Below are 19,744 nucleotides of genomic sequence, written 5' to 3' on the forward strand. Positions count from 1 at the left end.
TTCATACATAAACCATATTATAAGCCTTTCAGCACTGCAATTTTTCAAGCAGCATTAAAAGTGATGGCATGTTTCCGAGGGCATGAAAAGCTGCTGTTGGACTGGAGCCTGAGTAATAATGCACAACCCAGAGGGATGTTTTGTTAAGGTTGCCTAAAGCTAATCCATATGCAGGTATTGCTATATCTCTTAATCAACTATTCTACCTTTTTCACAATGTTTTCCAGAGTATCCATATCTGCATTCGCAGGTGTAGCCTCCATCTCTTTCGTAGCAGTACCCGCCATTTAGACAAGGCGAGGAGTCGCAAGCCGACTGGGGCTGTACTGAAAAACACACAACAAGACTTGATTGTGTTCCATTGCAACAGGTAACAGAAAAGCTCTTAAGTTTCTAAGCACATGGATGTGTTTCAGCTTTAAAAAAAAAAACAAAGGTTGTTCTTCTATTCATTCGATTGCAGAACAATTACAATTACATTTCGCAGTACTCACAATGTGAACTGCTATGTTAAAAGATTGTTTATTCAGCTTTTTGCATTGCAAGTCTTGGTGACCACGACAAGCAGATATGCAGGCAGTAACTAATATGGTGTTTCCAGAAGTTTAAATAAACTTATTACGGGCATGACTGTCACATTCATTTTGGGCTTTCAATGATTGTTGGGGAATTTTTGGAACCGGCCCTTCTCTAAAGTTGGAATGAATTATACATATAGGCTGAAAAATATACATACAGATCTAGATCTTTCCATAAGTAGAAAGGTTTTAAGCTGACAGGACCAACGGCTATTCATAGTCATGGATTATGTTTGACAGCAGCTGGAAGTTTCTCTTTGACAGCATAACAAGGACTTAATTGACAACACTCGTTATATTGACCAGTACCCAGAACAATGGGAATGTCCAATGAGCTCTGTTCAGATTTAAGAAGAAGAACTTTACAAGCTTAGAAAAAAATAACTTTAGGCCATTTCGGAGCAACTGCAGATTCTAAAAATCGGTCCAAACAACAATACCCACATATATAGTCATGGGCAAACTGTGGGTCAACTTATGTTTTCCTCTATTTCTTGTTCGTTTTAATGTCCGGCACATTTGTTTGGACAAATATAATGATAACAAAAACAGCTCATAAGAGTTTAATTTAAGAGGTGATATCTAGCCATTTTTCATGGTTTTCTTGGTGATAACTAAAATCGCCTAACCTCTTACATCAGCAGCTATGGTCTTGTACTGCTAAAACCAGTGCATTTATGCATTGTACGTTTTCTGTCTCTTTTGTCGCATAATACACACTGGAGTTAGTACTTCACTGCATAACAATTGCTTTTAATGACTGCAGGTGGTCTAATCATTTTTTTCCATGTGTGTTTGTTATTTGGATGTGTCACCACTTTGTCAGGGTCTGGAATGAAGCCCAGAAGGAGGCCCTCAGATACAAAGAGCTCGGGAAGTATATTCAGGAACAACAAAGACTCCAACCTGCCATAATCTGGAGTCTGACACCACAGTGTAACACAGCAAAGCAAGTTTTACATTGCCATGGACTGAGAATGTAAACAACTAACACATAACCAAAGGTCCTAAATTGACACCTTTGAAAGCAACCAAAATGTGGAGCTGCTCACATGGAGGAACCAAGTGCTATCTGGAGAAAACTCTGATGTTCAGCTGAGATAAATATTGAGCAGTTTGGTCACAATGGTGTTGAAGGAGTCAAATTGAAGCTTGCAGACCTAAGAAGAATAACTCGTGGTGTGGTAGCATAATGCAGAGTCTGTGTCACTCTTGGTTTAGATGGTGCTTGGTTGGTGCAATCATGAAAAACTGCTAACATCGACTTCACCTAAAATTTACAGCTAAACCTTTGGATTTGTAAGACACTAGTGTATTCCAGTGGATTCAATGGTACCAAAGAAACGTCAGTTTTAAATCATGCCAAAGAAACAAACAGGGAAAGCTTTTGGTGCGGCAATAACCTGGAACCCATGTAAAAAAGGACAACAGGTAAGAAGTGAAGTCCATGCCATGAAGGCAACCCAGTAAAAGTTTAAAGTTTATTTATAGGAGTAAATGTATAAATCTGTGTATTGGGGGAAATTAACAATTCAAACATTTAGCAAGCCCAAAATGTATGCGGCCTACCCATGACAATGGTATGAAAACCTCTGACTGGAACTGTAGCTGCCAGTGTGACCATTTACTACGCTGGTGCCTCGGGGTCTTACCAGGGTAAAAGTCCATAGGATCGGGCTGTACTCCAGTATGACACGTACATACGTAATATCCTCCATACTCCAAACAGGGACTTCCATCAGGGCATGTTCTACTGTTACTGCACAGGGCCGGAGTTACTCCTGCGTAAGGGGAACCAGGAAAAGCAGGCATAAAGCTTGGGAAAATGTCTTTCAGTCACAGAGTGATCCATTCATCAAAGGGTTTTACGGCTCATACCCACCTAACTGACAGAAGGCTCCTGTGTAGCCTGAAGGGCATTCACAGGTCCCATTGATGCCCACACAGACGCCCCCGTTCTGGCAAAGACACTCTGCTGCAGACACACGCACACACACACACACACACACACACACACACACACACACACACACACACACACACACACACACACACACACACACACACACGCACAGAGGGAGATCGACAGTGTGAAAGATTCAGTCCTGTAAAGCTGAGCTTGACAGCAAGGAAGGTTTACTGTAATTAGATTTCAGTGCTCACCTCACAGTAAGTGCAAACATACTGTTTTAATAACCATCATCAATGCTATTTGTTGAGTGTCTTTTGTCTGCACTGCAAAGCCAAGGTTCTAAAACTACTAAAGACCTTCTGGTGTCAATCATTTACAACAAGAGTTAACTGTGAAGTAGAGCTAATCAGGGACGGGCGCAGTGAGGCGCTGTACAGTTGTAAAAGCAAAAAAAAAAAGTCGAAATGAAAGTAAACGAAAGGTCTTCAAAAGGGAAATAGGTGAGATATACTGAATGCTGTGCTCCAAGTCAGTCTAACCCATGTCAGACTCAGCAATGAGTTAATGATCATGTCTTGTTGTGCAGAAGTTCTGCAGTACTTTTGTTTTGAAGATTTAATGAGATTCTAATGAGAGTCAGTGGTGCAACAAAAAAAAAAACATTTTATTGGGAAATGTTGATTTCCCAGGTAAATTGGAAAACACAATTAAACAGCATCTTTCAATGACACAAGGTGTAAACAAATTAGTAGTGTTTTCTCTTTTTTACTCACTGGATCACTGATTTAATTACCGTTTATTATGGTGCTACCTGGAAGCCATAATTCTTACTAGGGTGGCACTTGTTATGATAAGAACTACTGCTGTAAACTATACATTTGCCGCCATTATTCTTTGTCAACAGGTTCAGAGGGCAAGAGATTACTCTTTCTGCACATTGCACATCCGCTCTGTACAAATTGCAGGAATGTTTTTGTTTTCCTCTCCCTGCTAATTGCAGCAGTGGATCAAAGGACCGGGCCGTGTCGTGGCTTAATGGCTCCACCTTTGAAGCTCCGGGAGCTTGGTGGAGGGTATTCATTTTCTGATGATATGGAGCATATTTTGTGACCAAAACGCCTGGCCCTGGGGGAAAATTAATGGATTGTTAATTGGAGAGAGCCACTTTCATTGGCCACCTGTGCAGCCCGGGCCCTTTGATCTGTGAGCCTGATTAGGCACTTCTGAGTCCCGCTACTTTCTCTTCCTTGGAGAATAATGCTCTTTTCCCCCTGCTATGCCTTCCAAGTGAGCCAGGCAGGAAAGTATTTGGGAGATTTAAGGGAGCCTCTATAAGCAGTGATAGTTATTTCAGCTCAGGGGTGAGAAGCGGCATGCTTTTGTAAGAGCTCAAACGTTAATAAAGGGCACCTTCAACAAAGGGAGGTGCAGCAACTGCTTTTAGCTGGGAAAGTGCAACCCTTTTTGAAAGATGCAATCAGCAACAGAAGTTAAGCCCGAGAACAAGACCAGGATGGCACAAAATTTAAATGTAGCATGACTGAATCTGGCGTTTTGAGTTTAATTGGGTAAGAACTATAAACTACGGTGGGATGCTATGGCTATGATCCAAAGAGTAGCAGTTTTGAAAGCAGGCGCACTTTAACAGCTCTGTCTACCACAACACTGCTTTAACTCATAAACTGGCACTTTCTAAGTCTAGACGAAACACTTCCTCTTGTTTGTAAACTAATAAAATGCCCCATAAAACAATTATTCACAGGATCAAGCGACCAGTCCCTGTAGTAAACTGGCTGAGGCTGTTTGGGTTTTGATAATTACAATAATCCATCATTACAGCAGCGTCTTCCTGGGCAGACTTCCACATTCCTGCGGGATAGCACAACTCTTCTTCAAATACCTTAGTCTGCCTCTCTACCTGCCCAGCTGCCTGCAGTTAGCACCAGGGAACAAAACCTGCACACTTGACAGCGTTCAGACCAGAACACAGGAACAGATCCAGAGTCCTAAGCAGAAGTTTCACGATCCTTAAACTTAGTGCGTTCTTCGTCTTCCCAAACGTTTGGACTGGGGAAGCAGATGTAAACAACAAAATGGGAACTATTTCGGCAAAGCTTCAAATGTGTTTTTTTTTTTGTGTGTACCTGTTTGGTTAAGTGGATCAGTGGAATTCACCAGCTCTAAGGAAAGAAGATAAGAACAACAGGTTTAAAAAAAAAAAAATGTATTTGTCCAAATAATGCACAATGTAGACAAAGTATTGACCCAGGCTAGTTTTTGTGTGTTATTTAGTCTACGTTTGCTCAGATTTCAAACCTCTTGGATCTTGAGAAATAAAATACCAGCTTGAAACAATGGCAATAAGTGATTTCAGAAATGAAAAATGAGAATTAAAACATTCTTAGAGAAAACTAGACGCTATTCAGTGATTATGAAACAGTCTCTATGAACCGTGGCGTCCAAACATTTTCCCATATGGGCCAGAATAGTCAAGGTTAAAGTATACTACGTTTTTTTTTGTTTTTTTTTTCAATAAAAACACAAACATAAAACTTTCTTAATAATAATAAACCAGACATGCAAGGTTTTGAAAAACTAACCAATTAACAAATTCAGATTATTAATAGAAAGCAGATCAATATGCTCCATTTTTCTTGCCTCTATTATCTCATCTACTCTCAGCAACAACAAACACGTATGGGTCACTCTTTCTTCAAAAATGCTGGCTGTAGTTTAATAAACAAACACACAAAGGTTTCTGGTTCTATTTACTATAAAAGTAAAATGAAAGCAAAATGTGTTGGTGAGCAGCATCAAAAACTGGTCAATGTTAGTGGACATATAGGTTGGAGGCAATCCCTAAATCAAAGGATAAAAATAGTAACTTATCGCATATTTCTGTTTTTAGACCAGAAATCAGATCAGAAAGGATTTGAAAAAATATAGAAAACACAGCAAGGGAATTAAGGATTTTTTAATAGAAGGGGGTAAAAATATGCTTTATTGTCCTACAGTGGGGAAATTTAGGTGTATCAACAACAAGAAAGGGAAACATTTATAACAGAGTTCTTTTGATAATATATAATATTTTGAACCAAAACTATCAAGCATAGTTGTGACTACGTTTCATATTTTACTCTAATAAGATTTCCTTTTCCTTTTCTGCTTAAAAGAGCTCCTGTTTGTCACCACAAAGTCTCTGTACTAAACAGGGACTAACTCAACAGTCTAAAAACAAAGGGAACGCTGCAAAGTTTTGGAAGTAATTTCTATTTTTCTCACAGAACAATAAACTATTTCAGCAATTTCACTAGGAAAAGGTTAAAGGTGCAGGCCTGTGATCTCGAATCCTGCAGATGAGAGTGGTTCAAGAATCAAAAACCAAGATTCGTTGTCATTATGTGTTTCCATAATGACATTCTTGATTAGGCAAATTGAACGTGAAATAGTCCTAAAATAATATCTAATAAAGCTTTTAGCATATATACAAATCAAGCGGAGCACCATGGCGAAAGCAGTAATGCTCCACTGGTGAAAGTAAAACCTGTTGGGCTCTCTTTGGCATTAAGACAACAATTCATAATGCTGCATGCATGATGGGGCACAATAAAAAAAGGGAAAAGTACATTTTTGATGAGGCAAACACGGGCTCAGGATGCACATAATCACACAGACACAACAAGACAAATTGATGACAGAACAATCATCTATAATCAGCTGAAAGAACCTTATGAGTAGGGAATACCTTGGGGAACTTCTGTCAAGTATGTCATCAGCTAATTACGTTGACAAATGTCTCTGAAGAGGTTGCTGTGGTAAATAATGAGGTTTTATTTTTACTTTGTCTACAGCTAGTTCCAACTTCTCTGGGCTTCTGGGAATAAGTGACAATGCAAGTCATTATCCAAGATCTTTTTAGGAAAATGGATTCAGAGTTCTCCAAAATAAGCAACAAAAACCATAAATGCTATTGTTGAATACCAGTATTATCAGTATGCACCTCCTGCCAGGGGTTAGGGTTTTGGATGCAGCAAAGAGCAGCGATCTTCTAGTGCAGGGGTCGGCTTCCTGCATCTCTGGAGCCATGGGTGGCTATTTAGGCGTCTCCAAATTGGCTCAGAACAACTTTGAGCAAGACTGATAAAAACCAAACACTGTTTCTGAGTATAAAAGTTTTCAAGTAGTAACTATGTAACAGAATGATAATAATGGCACAAAGAATCTTTCTTTTTGTCCAATCATGTTTTGATCATTGGTCCACAAACTACATGCTTTGTTTCATTGAAGAAAATGCCTTTCCCTCTTTTTAAAAGTTGCTTTTCCTTTGTTCTAAAACATAAACATTAACATAAAATCCTTGTTCTTTAACCTTTAACAAACATCAAGATTGCATGGATGAACTTGTTGAGCTACATTTAATCCAAGGACCAAGAAGGTTTTTGAGGTTCTAGACACATTTGTACCTCTTAGAGGTGAGGGCAAAAAATGACAAGGTTGCTGACGCCTCATTTGTGTAAGCGGTCTTCAGGAACACATCTTCACCATTAATATCTGTGTATTTTGTCATGTAATGTTTTGCTCCTGAAATGCTTCATTGACTCATATGCCCAATTTCTAAATGGTCTGATTCTGATTCTGATTTAGGTGCTGCAAAAAGGAAGATGCAATAAGTTAAAAATAGTTATATTGTGTTGACTTCTTCGTAAGACAGCACCTTGCAAAAGTAATAACATTTTACATTTTATCACATTGCATCCACAAATATAGATGAATATATCTATTTCAATGTTGTTGTTTTTTTTTTACAAATAAAAACCTTAAAAGTGCATAGTACATTTGTATTCTGCCCCTCTGTGTCAATATTCTGCTGTAATTGTATCTGGAAGTCTTTTTGCATGGACATCGATTTGGCCAAGACATTCCCTCGTTCTTTGTAAAATAGCTCAAGCTCGGGCCGATTCAGTGGTGAAGAATCTTTAAACATTGGTTTTCAAACTTTGCCACATTTGAAGGATTTAATTTTAGACCTCTCCTGGATCGTTCTAGCACATGACTATTTATTTAACAGTATCAGTGTAAAGGGGCTCAATGCCACTGGGATTTTTTTTTTCTTTTTTTGCAAACCATGCATCCTTTTCTCTCCCCCTCACGATTATGTACAACTTTTTATTGGTTTGTCAGATGAAATCCCACTAAAATGCAAAGAAGGCTGCAATGTGACAATATGTGAAAACAGGACTGCAAATACTTTTGCGAAGCTCTGTATACTTTGTTTCTGCCAACACAGCTGCAGAAATCCTCTGTGAAATCATGGTTAAAATGGTTAGTTCCACTTTATACTGTTAAACTTTATACTATTTTAAAGGCCCATTAATTTGATTAGGTGTGAGCAGAAGTATGAAAAAAATATTTTCAGTGGCAGTAAAACCAAAGATCCCTGCAAGTGAAGAGGATGAAGAACCAAAGGCCTAAGAAGCAAACAGTGGGATACTACAGTAGGAACTCTGACTCCAGAGGGGTTATTCCCACTTTAGACAGACAACATGTATTTGTTTGATGAAAGCAAAAAAGCCAGTGTGAGCAAATGCTTTAAACTGTTCCAAGTTTCTCTAGCTGAATCCCACCTGTTTCACAGAACACTCCAGTGAATGTAGCAGGGCACGCACAGGTGAAGCTGGTCACCTGATCGATGCATTCTCCTCCATTCAGACATGGCTGGGATTCACATTCATTAATGTCTGAGGAATGCACAAACATCCAACAATCAAAGGTAAGCTTGGAGGTGGATGTCAAAGGTACGTTCACACAATGACGCAAACAAGACGAATTTTTCATGTTGCTCGCCTGCCGTTGGTCGCTTGACATTTTTCCTCGCCCTAACAAACTGTCCATGCTGACAACACAGCAAGGCCCCCCCCCAGCTCGCTTCACAGCGTCATCAAATGGGGGGAGCATCTATCCGCTTGCCGGTTCCTCCTGTCTGCTCAACTCACCGTGGCGGAGAACGACTTTACCAATTGAGTCTTAGTGCCCCGTGTAATTTGTAAAGCCAGATACTCCAGAGACGCACTCGGCTCAGCGAGTAACACCACCTGGATGAAGGTCGCTTCCAGCGGTACGTCTGTCTTTTTGGCAACCTGTTCCCCCTGCTACCCTGTGTCGGAGCAATCACTACATAGAATAGAATAGAATTCAACTTTATTGTCATTGCACTGTCACAAGTACAAAGCAACAAAATGTGTTCTCTGCTTTTAACCCATCCCCATTGGGGAGCAGTGGGCTGCCACAGTGTGGCGCCTGGGGAGCAATCTGGGGTTAAGGGTCTTGCTCAGGGACCCAGAGTGCAGGCAGTTGGGATCGAACCGGGTACTTGCAACCTTCTCAGAGTGCAAGCGCACTGCTGTAACCACTAGGCCAGCACTCCCCCATGGATACATGCATCTTCCGTCAGTAAATCTACTATTGCTCAATAGAAATAAAGCCTAGCTATATTGTCTAAATATGTAACATATAAAAAAAAAAACATTTTTGTGCTTAAATAAATGGATGGCAAGCATCTTTAACGTGACGCGAATTGACATGAACGTTCAGATTATTAAACTCGGTGGAAAATTTGCTTCGCCCTGTCCGCAGTTATGCTTCGCTCCATGTGCCGTTAGCATCACTCTAGACCTGTCGTTCGCATCGCGGACCATTAAGTAGTAAATCACTCGCTCCATTCGTCTCGTTCGCGTTCGGTGTGAACGTACCTTAATAAGACAGTAAGCTAGATCAGCAGGATAGGCCCTGCTTTGTGCAGGCATAGCGTCTCATTGACCAGGTGTCTGGTATTAAGATGAATCGGGTTTCATGTCGAAAAACAAGGATCAATGAACTGTGGAGAGCCTGGTCATTTAATTTCCTCCTGGATTCAGGTTCCAATACCAGGCGTCCACGCAGCACAAAATGACATTTTGTATATTAACTTCGCTAAAGTGAAGTTTTTAAATATTTTCTGTTGCCACATCACGGACATAAGGAAGAGTAAAGAAGAAGTGTTTTTAAATCATTCAAGCAAGACCCATTTGTCTAGCCAGCCTGAAAAAGTCTTTAACACAAACATCTGCTAAAAGACTGAGTTTAATGTAGAAAGCAGTGAAAATGGTTTCCCCTGGAGAGAGGACTGAGAGAAACCCCACTCACCTGTCTCACAACGGACCCCAGTGTAACCCGGCTCACACACACAGGTGAAATTGCCAGTGCCTTGTACACACGACGCGTTGTTGAGGCATGGCCTGGCCTCGCACTCGTCAATGTCTGCAACACACACACACACACACACACACACACACACACACACACACACACACACACACACACACACACGCTCATGGGGTATTTACTCAGCTGATTAATATTTCCGCCACACAGCTCCCCTCATTCTGCAAATATGTGCTGCTGGCTGTGAAGCTACTACAAGAGGCTTTGATACTCCTTCACAGGCTGGACCAACATACTTTTAAAACGTCTTTCTGTGTGTGTGGCAAGTGCCTAATGAGCAGTTAGGCTCCAGATGAGTAGGAAATGCATTTAGTTCAGGACATTTAGAAACTGTGTGTTTACTTAAATGTTATTTTTAGTAAACACACAGCTCTTCTTCTTATCATATTAGTGAATTCAATTCATGGCGGGATTTACTATTTGATAATATAACAATTTCAGCTGCAATCTCTTCCACTTTTCCACATTTCTGTTAGAACCACAAACTTGAGAGTGCACCCCCCCCCCCCCCCCCACCACCACCGATTTTATGTGATACACAACAAACTACAACATAATTGTGAAGTGGGAGGAAAAGGAAATACTTAGCCTGTTCATTGATTTTCCTACCTGAGCTGTGAATGGCTGCAGTTCCCCCAGAGGTAACATGTCTGGTTGGCTGCTTCTTTGATTAAATGCTCCACTTGCCTGGCCTGCCATTATAAGGAGGTTGTTGTGTCTTGGTATGTGTACAGTTGTCTACTTTGAACAAAGCTTGGAATATTTTCTTAACAAAACTCTGCTCTTAAAGGCATACTATGCAACATTTTTCAGTTAATTAATGTGTTCCATACCGTTTTGGATGATTAAATGAGTAATTTCAGGTCGAACAAAGGTTTTCTCGTCTCGGCCCCCGGTGGTCTAAGGGGGGAAAATCCGTACTTGCCATTGCAGGAAGCCCTCGGCCCGCACCAACAGGCCAGAAGTCTCGTGCAAGACCGCGAGAGTCTGTCTTGCTTACGGCGAGAACTCCATGTGTTTTTGGCTCCTGCCATTCACTAATAGGCACGCGCGAAAGCAACAACAAAGAACCGCGTGTTTCCACGTCCAACTTAAACAGGCACAGCATATCGAGTTATATATATATATATATATATATATATATATATATATTAAAATATATATCTATATCTAATATATATATATAATATATATATATATCATATATAATAATATATATTCACGATAGATATATATCGTATATATATAGGTATATCTCTCGTATATTGATATATTACTATTATCTATATTATTATATATCATATATAAGTATATATATATACATAATTATTATATATCTTTTTTTTTTTGATGTTGGCGAGGCGGTGTGGTAGCGTCTCGCCAACATAAAAAAAATAAATAATAATAATAATAATAATAAAACTGGCGCGGCGGTGGCGGCGGCCGCCTCGCCAAGATAGCGCTGCGGGAAACCCTGATGTTCATACCTTCACTGTGTTATTCATTGTTTGTACTGCCGTTTTTTCCACTTTTCGTTGCGTTCGCCTGTCTGCTAAGCTCAAAACAACCGCGCCTGGCTTGACGGAGGAACCAGAACAGCTGAGCATCTTTATGACAGTGCACTTTTACTTTCGCCCTCTGGGGAGAGCCTCGCTGGAAAATCAACCACAGTTGCATAGTATACCTTTAACTTCCCAACAACTTTCTTCCCAGTCTGTTTGCTGTGTTCCTTGGTTTCCATGATGTTGCTGGTTCACTAATGTTCTCTAACAAACCACTGAGGCCTTCAGAGCTGCTGGATTTACAATGAAAATAAATAACACAAGTTTGGACTCATCAATTAGATGACTTCTGAAGGGGCCCATAGATTTAGCTTATTTTATCATAATTTCTTTTGCGCCCACTTTACAATTATTTTCTACATCGAATTGCTCTATTACATAAACTATTAAAGTGCACTGGAGTTTGAGGTTCTAACAGGACAAAAATGGAAAGGTTTGTGGGGTGTGAAAACACAAAGCACTGTAAAATGTTGCCATTCAGATTTTTATCACCTAATTATGACCTCAGCAGAGAATTAATCTAAAACGATTTTGCATGAAGTCTCACAAATTTAATTTGAAGTAAAAAAAAATAAAAAAACTTAAGACCACAGATCTCTTTAAAATTTGAATCACTGTTTTTAAGTTTCTTTTTGTCCTCAATATAATAATGGTTAGAGGAAATGGGTCAAATGTACCTGTTTGACAGTGAGTCCCCGTGTATCCAGCAGGACACTCGCAGATGAAGCCGTTAATCTGATCTTTACAACTCCCACCATTCTGGCATGGATTTGAGGCACACTCATTGACATCTGCAAAAACCGGAGGAAACACAAGGGAGGTACTATAATGTTTTTAATTAAAAGGAAACATCTGGTAAATGATTGAGATGGTTTCTAAGGATAACACATCTGATTGGCGCTAAGCTGATACGGGTATTAAGGAAATACTCAGGTGTCCCTCTGGAAAGTCTGCTGAAATCTAATATTTTCTTTACAAGCTGACATTATTTTTCCTGGCCGTTCTCAAATAGACAAGTAGTCATTCACAGCGTGCACTGTGTGTCAAGCTAAACACAGCAGGAAGTGGTGTCAACCATAACTCACTGATTTGGCACCGGCGGCCCGTGAAGCCAGCCAAGCAGGAGCAAGTGAAGGAGGGGTTGCCTGTAATACAGTCATCGATGCACTGGCCTCCGTTCAGGCACGGACGCAGGTGTGGACACACTGAGGCTGCAAGATAATGGAACGGGAAATGGAGCGACAACTAAGTCAAGACATGGAGGAAGATTAGAGAACTTCATCTGTGTGGATCAGCCCTCACCAGAGCTGCAGCCCCCCACTTCCACATTTGCATCATCTATTCTGAAAACCCATCTGCCGGGGTATCCCACGTTGGTTGTTTCCTCTACACTGACCACGTCGACCGTGCGAGAGCCGGGGATGTTGAAATAGCGCTGGCCATCACCGGCGTTAAAACCTGCCTAGGAAGAAAGTAACAGAAGGATGGACATGACGAAGGACTGGTAAAACAGAGCTAAACGGGTAGCATTAGGCAGCTCCTGGCAGATAAGCGAGTTAACAATGTGATCTTACCTGTGCTGCGATCCCGCCCAGCCCAACAAGGTTTCCTCCACTGCTGGCATGCCTCCCTGTTGTCCAGGTGATGTTATTGTACTGGAATATGGTAAAGGAAAACTCTCCGTCTGTAATAAGCACCACCTGGAAAGTATTTACCTGCACAGAGGGAAAATAGGTTTGGGTAAAATAATGACTTAATTGGTTGTTGATGCAGCATTAAAAGAACAAAATAATAACTTGCATGCCAAAGACAAAATCTTTATTCAGATAACAAAAGTAAAAATAAATGGGTATAAGTCAACAAAGACAAGGCCTTGAGAAGACTTAGCTAAAGTTTTCGTTTATTTATTTTATTTTATTTTTTGATACAGGTCCTTACAAAAGTGTTCATACCTCTTGGACTTTTTCAAATTTTATCGCATTAGAATCCCAAACCCTAAAATGTTTTTTAAAGATTTCATGTGACAGACAGACGCAATGTATTGTATAGCGGGGCAGATGGAAGCAGATGCATAGTTTTCTTCATTTTCTACAGGTAGAAGTATGAAAATGGGATATGCATTTGTTTTTAGCCACTGAAGTAACACACCTCCAAGGAAAATACCTGACAATCATAGGACAGGTCCGTCTGAAACATCACTTTGTTGTATACCTCTGCATCACAGGTATCTTTTACATGTATGCAAACCATCACAGAGGCATCACAGCTACTTAATGCATAACCTCTCTGTGATAAAGCCTTTCATCATAACGTGTAGAAGTATCTTTTTAATTATTGCAGAAGACTCACCATCTTTCACGTAGAATAAATTTGCCACTGACAAAAATGGCATTTCACATTTCATGAACTGAGACTTTCATGTCTGAATGTTAACTTACAGTCATGTTCAACAAATTAGAAAAGGTATTCCGAAGAGGTACTTTAGAAAATAAGTTACAAAATCTTCAAAATTAACTTTTGACAAATAACCGTTAAGTGGGTATTAAACATAATCATTCTTTAAGCCCACATTTCTTGATAAAATATTTTTTTGTTGGTCAAATGTAATATTCTAATCTTAAAATGTTTTTTATAAGCCCAAAGTGGACAATCATCATACCAACAACAGGCTTAAATCAAAGGGAACCTGACTTTTGCTCAGTTTTTGTGAGTACATTTCGACACCTATCCAGGAGTCCGGCTCCAGTCGATTTAAGCATGTTGTAGTTGCCATGACTCAGATGATTGAACATCTGCACAGAAAATTATCATAATCAATATAATGAATTTTTCTGTGAAATGAGTTACTAAAATCAAAATGGGTTGCACCAGGAAGGGCATCCGGCGTTACATTTGTGCCAAATTATGCAAGTCACTAATGATCTTCATACCAGATAACCCAATGCCCACTACTGGTGCTGGTGACCCTCAAGGTACTAGTGGAAATCAGGCTACTGCTGATCAACAAAAGAAGAAGAGGAAGATATGTCCATAGGCAGGGGAGATGAGGAAAGGAAAGAGTCCAGGACTGACTGGCAGAGGAGGAAGGTGGGCTTACTGTGTGTTCAGGAGGCCAAGTGGAAAGATAGCAAAGCTAGAACCGTAGGAGCAGAGTTCAAGATGTTCAATTAAGTTTTATTTATATAGCACCAATTTAGAAACACATGTCATCTCAAGGCATTTTACAAAGTCAAAGTCTACTGTGGTGTGGATGGGAAGAGAAATGGTTTAGGAGTTGTCTGGAAGGGGAAGTTTGCCTGGAATGTTCAAGAGGTATAAATAGTGTTGGGCAGGGAGATGAGTCTGAAGCTAGAAATTGAAGGTGTGATGTTCAATGCTGTTAGTGGTTATGTCCCACAGGTGGGATGTGAGTTACAGGAGGATCAATTCTGCAATGAGATAGATAAAGTGAGGTGAGAAAGTGGTGGTTGGTGCAGATTTCAATTAACAAGTTGGAAGTGAGAACAGAATTGATGAGCAAGTGATGAGCAGGTTTGGTATCCAGAACAAGGAATGCAGATGGACAGATAGGGGTAGACTTTGCAAGAGGATGGAAATGGCTGAGAAGAGAATACTTTCTTCCAGAAGAGGCAGGGACAAAGGGTGACATACAAGAGCGGAGGTAGGAGCACACAGGTAGATTACATCTTGTGTAAACGATGTTACCTGAAGGAACTCAATGACTGCAAGATGGTGGTTTATGTGAGTGTTGCCTTACAGCACAGGATGGTGGTATGTAGAAAGACTCTTGTGAGGAAGAAGAAGAGGACAAAGGGTGACCAGGAGGTACTTCCAGATGACTGGGCATAGGGTAAAAAAGTAGGAGAGTACTTGGTATTTCTTCTGGAAGGAACGTTATTAAGGAGACTTGGTGGAGGAATGAGGAAGTACAGAGTGTTCAAAGACAGAGATGAGCTAATAAGAAGTGTGGCACTGAGGACTGAAGAGTTATTTGTAGAGTTGATGGATGAGGAAAATGAGAGAACAAAGAGCAGAAAAAGTGACCATTGTGGATCAGGAAGTAGCACAGATTAGTAAGGATGAAGTAAGGAAGAAATTGAAAATAATAAAGAATGGAAACGCAGTTGGTCCTGATGATATACCTGTGGATGTATGAAAGTGTCTAACAGATACAGCATTAGAGTCTTTGACTAGAGTTCATAGCAAGAAGAATCTTAGATAGCAAGAAGAAGCCCAAGGAATGGAGAAGTGTGGTGGTACCAATTTTCAAGAAGAAGGGAGATGTGCAGAGGTGTGGCAACTGCAGAGGAATAAAGTTGATGAGTCATAAAATAGTATGATTTCATGCCACGAAAAAAATACTACAGATGCTATATCATCTTTAAGGGTGTTGTTGAAGAAGTACAGAGAATGTCAGAGGAAGCTACATTAGGTGGTTGTAAATCTAGAGAAAGCATATGCCAGAGGGCCAAGAGAGGAGCTGTGGTATTGTTTGAGGAAGTCTGGAACAGCAGTATAAGAGCTGTAAGACAGTGGTGAGGTGTGCTGTACGTGTGACTGAGGGGTTCAACGTGGAGCTGGGACTACATCAAGGATTTACTCTGAGCCTCTTCCTATTTGCTGTGGTGATGGACAGGTTAACAGATGAGGTTAGACAGGACTCTCCATGGACTATGTTTGCAGATGACATTGTGATCTACGATGAGAGCAGGAAAGAGGTGGAGGAAACTCTAGAAAGACAGAGGTTTGCCTAGGAAAGTTAACCTACAGGTTTGCCCTGGGTTAGTTGCAGCAAAACAGAATACATGTGTCTGAATGAGAGGAACCCAAGTGGAGCCATGAGGTTACAGGGAGCAAAGATAAAGATGGTGGAGGACTCTAAGAAGTTGAAGTCAACAGTTCAGCGCAATGGTGAGTGTGGAAAAGATCCAAGCATGTTAGAACGGGTCATATGGGCTGTGTGGTAAAAGAGTATCAGAGAGAATAAAAGGAATGATGTACAAAACATTGGTCAGACCAGTGATGTTGTATGGTTTAGAGACAATGGCACTGAGGAAGAGACAGGGTAGCAGATAGTGATGAGGATGGATAAGATCAGGAATGAGGGACAACTCATGTTAGATGTTTTGGAGATCAAGCCAGAGAGGCCAGACTGAGATGGTTTGGACAAGTACAGAGGAGGGATAGTGAATACCATGGTTTAAATAGTTTGGAAATTTTCATTTGTTTTAATTTGTCATTTGTTTTTGACTTCTGATTTTCAATTCTATTTTAGTTTTAATTAGTTTTTAGTATTTGTTTGCTAGTTTAGTTCAGTTTTTATTTTTTTAAAATGCTCAATTTCAGTTCAGTTTTCATTAGTTTCAGTTATAGTTTCAGTCTTTTATGTAATACGACATTTATACCAGGGGAAAGACTGAAAAAGATAAATAGAAATAGTTGTGTGTAACAAAATCATAGATTTTGCGTAATGCAGTACAGCAAAATAGCAAAAACTGCAACCAGAAATTAGACTTCATGTTAATGCATTATGATAAAGACACACAAACAAAAACTAAGTACTACATTCAAATTCACGTTTTAATTTGTTTTGTAGACTCTTATAGTTGTAGTTAGTTTTAGGTTTTTTTGCAAGGTCTCTTTCATTTTATTTCAGTCAACTAAAATGTTCTTTACTTCTAGTTTTTGTAATGTCACTAGTTTTAGTTAATGATAATAACCTTGGTGAGTATATTGGTAGAAGTATGCTGAGGCTGAAGCTGCCAGCCGGGAGGCTTAGAGGAAGACCAAGAGATTTATGGATGGAGTGAAAGAGGACATAAAGTAGCTTGTGTGAGAGAAGAAGATGCAGAAGATAGGTTAGATGAAGAAAGATGACGTGCTGTGGCAAGGAAAGGAAAAAGCCAAAAGAAGAAGAAGAAGACGACAACAGCATATGTCACTGTATTTGGATTGAATGTGATAGATAAGGAAGGAAATAATGAAATATTTGCAAAATTGTATGTAAATCGCATACAATCTCAATTTAATAGTTTGTAGTTTTAACATGACCAAAAGAGATTCAGGAAGTATGAACACTTTTTCAATGGACTGTAAGCTGTCAAATTGTGTATTTTAATCATTTTAACCCATTTTTCGAGGTTACAAATTTTCCCAAAAGGTTCTGCTTCATTAACAGTTCAGTTTTCGTGAGCACACAAACGACATGATAAAATTATTGTATGTTGAGGTTAGATTTTGGAAAGATATTTTACACATTAACTTGATGTTGACAGAACAGTGTAGTGTGAATTTGTACCGGTGTTTGGGAGTTTCCGCCAAAGAAAGTAACTTGATGCCAGGTAGAAATGAGCACCCATGTTGCGTTGAAGTCAGGGAACTCTGTGAAGTATGTCTTGACGTCACCTGAAGCCCTCCTCAAGATGGAAGGTTCCTGGCTCTCTCTGTAGAAGACGCTACCTGCTAGACGGTTGTCCACATCAGCCCAGAACGGCGCCACAACCCTTCTGTCCCCAGCAATCGGAAAAGCTACAGGTGTGAACTGAGAGACCTCCCTCAGGAAAGACACGAGACCATTGTTGTTAACCTGAGGAAAAGGAACAACGAATGTTAGACTTCACGGCTAAAATACTCCACACGTTAGACTAAAGTTACTCTGACTTCTTTAGAGGATTAGGTGGAGGTAGAATGAAAGTGCGGAAGTGGAAAACACAAACTTGGCCAAACTGTAACAACCTCACGGAGTAAACTCTTGCAATGAGCAGTGAAAGCCGCTTTAACGGATGTTTGCACTTCCTACTCAGCAAACAGACGCTGCCTTAATTTCAAATGACGACAGCAGCTGGGAAAACTTTGCAGGTGTGACTTTGCTCAGACCTGCAAAGTCATGCCACCTGGAAGAGCATTTGCAGTCTTTAAATCCACAGACGTCCACCAGCAGTGAAAAAAAAAAGAAAAAAAGAAGAAAAATTATAATATCACCCCTTTCATAAAAATGAAAAGTTGGGCAGCAACATAAAACATCAACTCATTGAAAATAGTGTTTCCAGACATGCTGGATTTGAAGGTGTTCTGCTGGGTTTGTTCACTACTGGTAGGAATAGTAAATTGTTATTTTCAACATTTTCTAAATAAATCTGTGAACAGTGGCTGAAACTTTAAGAGATTAAACAACTATCGTTGTGAGAAGCTTTGGGAGAAGCATGATGTTAAGTCCAAAATGATGTATAAACCTGGCAGATTAAGATTTAAAACAATCTACTTTCAAAAAATATGTGTTTCTGATAAGAAATGAGACAGGCATCTTGTAAAAAGATAACAAATGACATAAAAGCCATGTGAATTTCATAAAAATATCTATTTTTATTTACATTTTAAAAATGAGAAAGATTATTTAAACCTTTCTCAATAGTGAAAGGAAAATTCTTAATTTCCATTAAAGCAACCAAACTCTTCTTATAATGGCTGACCATCATTGTACATGTTTCCACTGATATTTTGACAGTTTTTCCTTTGGTGATGAGCTCCAGATCTTTGGGACTGAATCAGAATCAGCTTCACTAAGGTAGGGTTAGGGTTACTTAGGGTTAAGTATGGTTCATACAAGGAATGTCAGTACTGTTCCGCTTTGCTCTCAATAAAGACATTTAGTGCTGACATACAAAAAAGGAAAATACTAATAAAATTTTTGTAAGTCTGTATACATATATGTTTCTACAGAAGGGAAGATATGGTCGAATTGGTGCAAATATGCATGCTATTGATCTGGGCTCTCTGACTATGAAGTGTTCATCTGAATCACTGCCTGAGGGAAGAAACTGGGTCTGTGGTGGCTGCTTTTTGTAAATGGTGCTCTGTATCCCCGACCTGAAGGGAAATGTCTGAACAATTTGTGTTCAGGACCTGCACAAATCCTGGATGGAGGGAAGCTCAGCCCCAACGATCCTCTCTGCAGACCTGATGGCTTGTGTCAGTTCTGTTTTGTGAATGAGTCAAACCACACAATGGTGGACTGAATGATGGCAGTGGAGAGGATGACAGCAGCTCCTCTGGAAGGCATTACCTCTTTGGTTGCCTTAGGGCCTTCTGGGCCATGCTAGTCTCCATGCTAGAACCAACTCAGGTTGGAGAAAAGCAGTTCCTAGGAACCAGAACTGATCCAAAGTAGACACAGTGTTGTTGAGGATGGCCAGGGGAGGCAGTTTAGGGGATGTTCTCCAGAAGTCCTTGGTCATATCCAGTCTTGAGCGGGTTACGCTCCAGATGGCTCTGACTGCACCTGTGGACCAGCCCATCCACCTCTTGTCTATTTACACTCCTTGATCAAACCCATGACAGTAGAGTTCTCTGCAAACTGCAGGAGATTCAGAGACGGTTCCACTGAGGCACAGTCATTTGTGTGCAGAGAGGCCCAGTGAGAGAACACACTCGCT

The 19,744-nt window shown here is 40.1% G+C and overlaps 1 protein-coding gene across 4 annotated transcripts in view; it reads right to left on the reverse strand.

Annotated features, from left to right (window-relative positions):
• Positions 1-19,744, reverse strand: part of sned1 (sushi, nidogen and EGF-like domains 1) — a 46,537-nt gene that overhangs the window by 17,159 nt on the left and 9,634 nt on the right. Inside the window, exons 2-12 of one of the 4 annotated variants that reach the window (XM_021315704.2) lie at positions 17,611-17,898; positions 12,887-13,027; positions 12,615-12,774; positions 12,398-12,523; positions 11,990-12,103; positions 9,673-9,786; positions 8,115-8,228; positions 4,635-4,670; positions 2,461-2,550; positions 2,231-2,359; positions 207-326 (exon numbers count right to left, since the gene is read on the reverse strand). In XM_021315704.2, the coding sequence (XP_021171379.2) occupies positions 207-326; positions 2,231-2,359; positions 2,461-2,550; positions 4,635-4,670; positions 8,115-8,228; positions 9,673-9,786; positions 11,990-12,103; positions 12,398-12,523; positions 12,615-12,774; positions 12,887-13,027; positions 17,611-17,898 (1,432 nt within the window). Of the gene's footprint in view, positions 1-206; positions 327-2,230; positions 2,360-2,460; positions 2,554-4,634; positions 4,671-8,114; positions 8,229-9,672; positions 9,787-11,989; positions 12,104-12,397; positions 12,524-12,614; positions 12,775-12,886; positions 13,028-17,610; positions 17,899-19,744 lie in introns of all 4 variants that reach the window. The other 3 variants (XM_012861158.3, XM_036141558.1, XM_036141557.1) reach the window with 3 other exon arrangements.

This window comes from Fundulus heteroclitus, chromosome 9 (assembly GCF_011125445.2).
Source record: "Fundulus heteroclitus isolate FHET01 chromosome 9, MU-UCD_Fhet_4.1, whole genome shotgun sequence".
Classification (NCBI taxonomy): Eukaryota; Metazoa; Chordata; class Actinopteri; order Cyprinodontiformes; family Fundulidae; genus Fundulus; species Fundulus heteroclitus.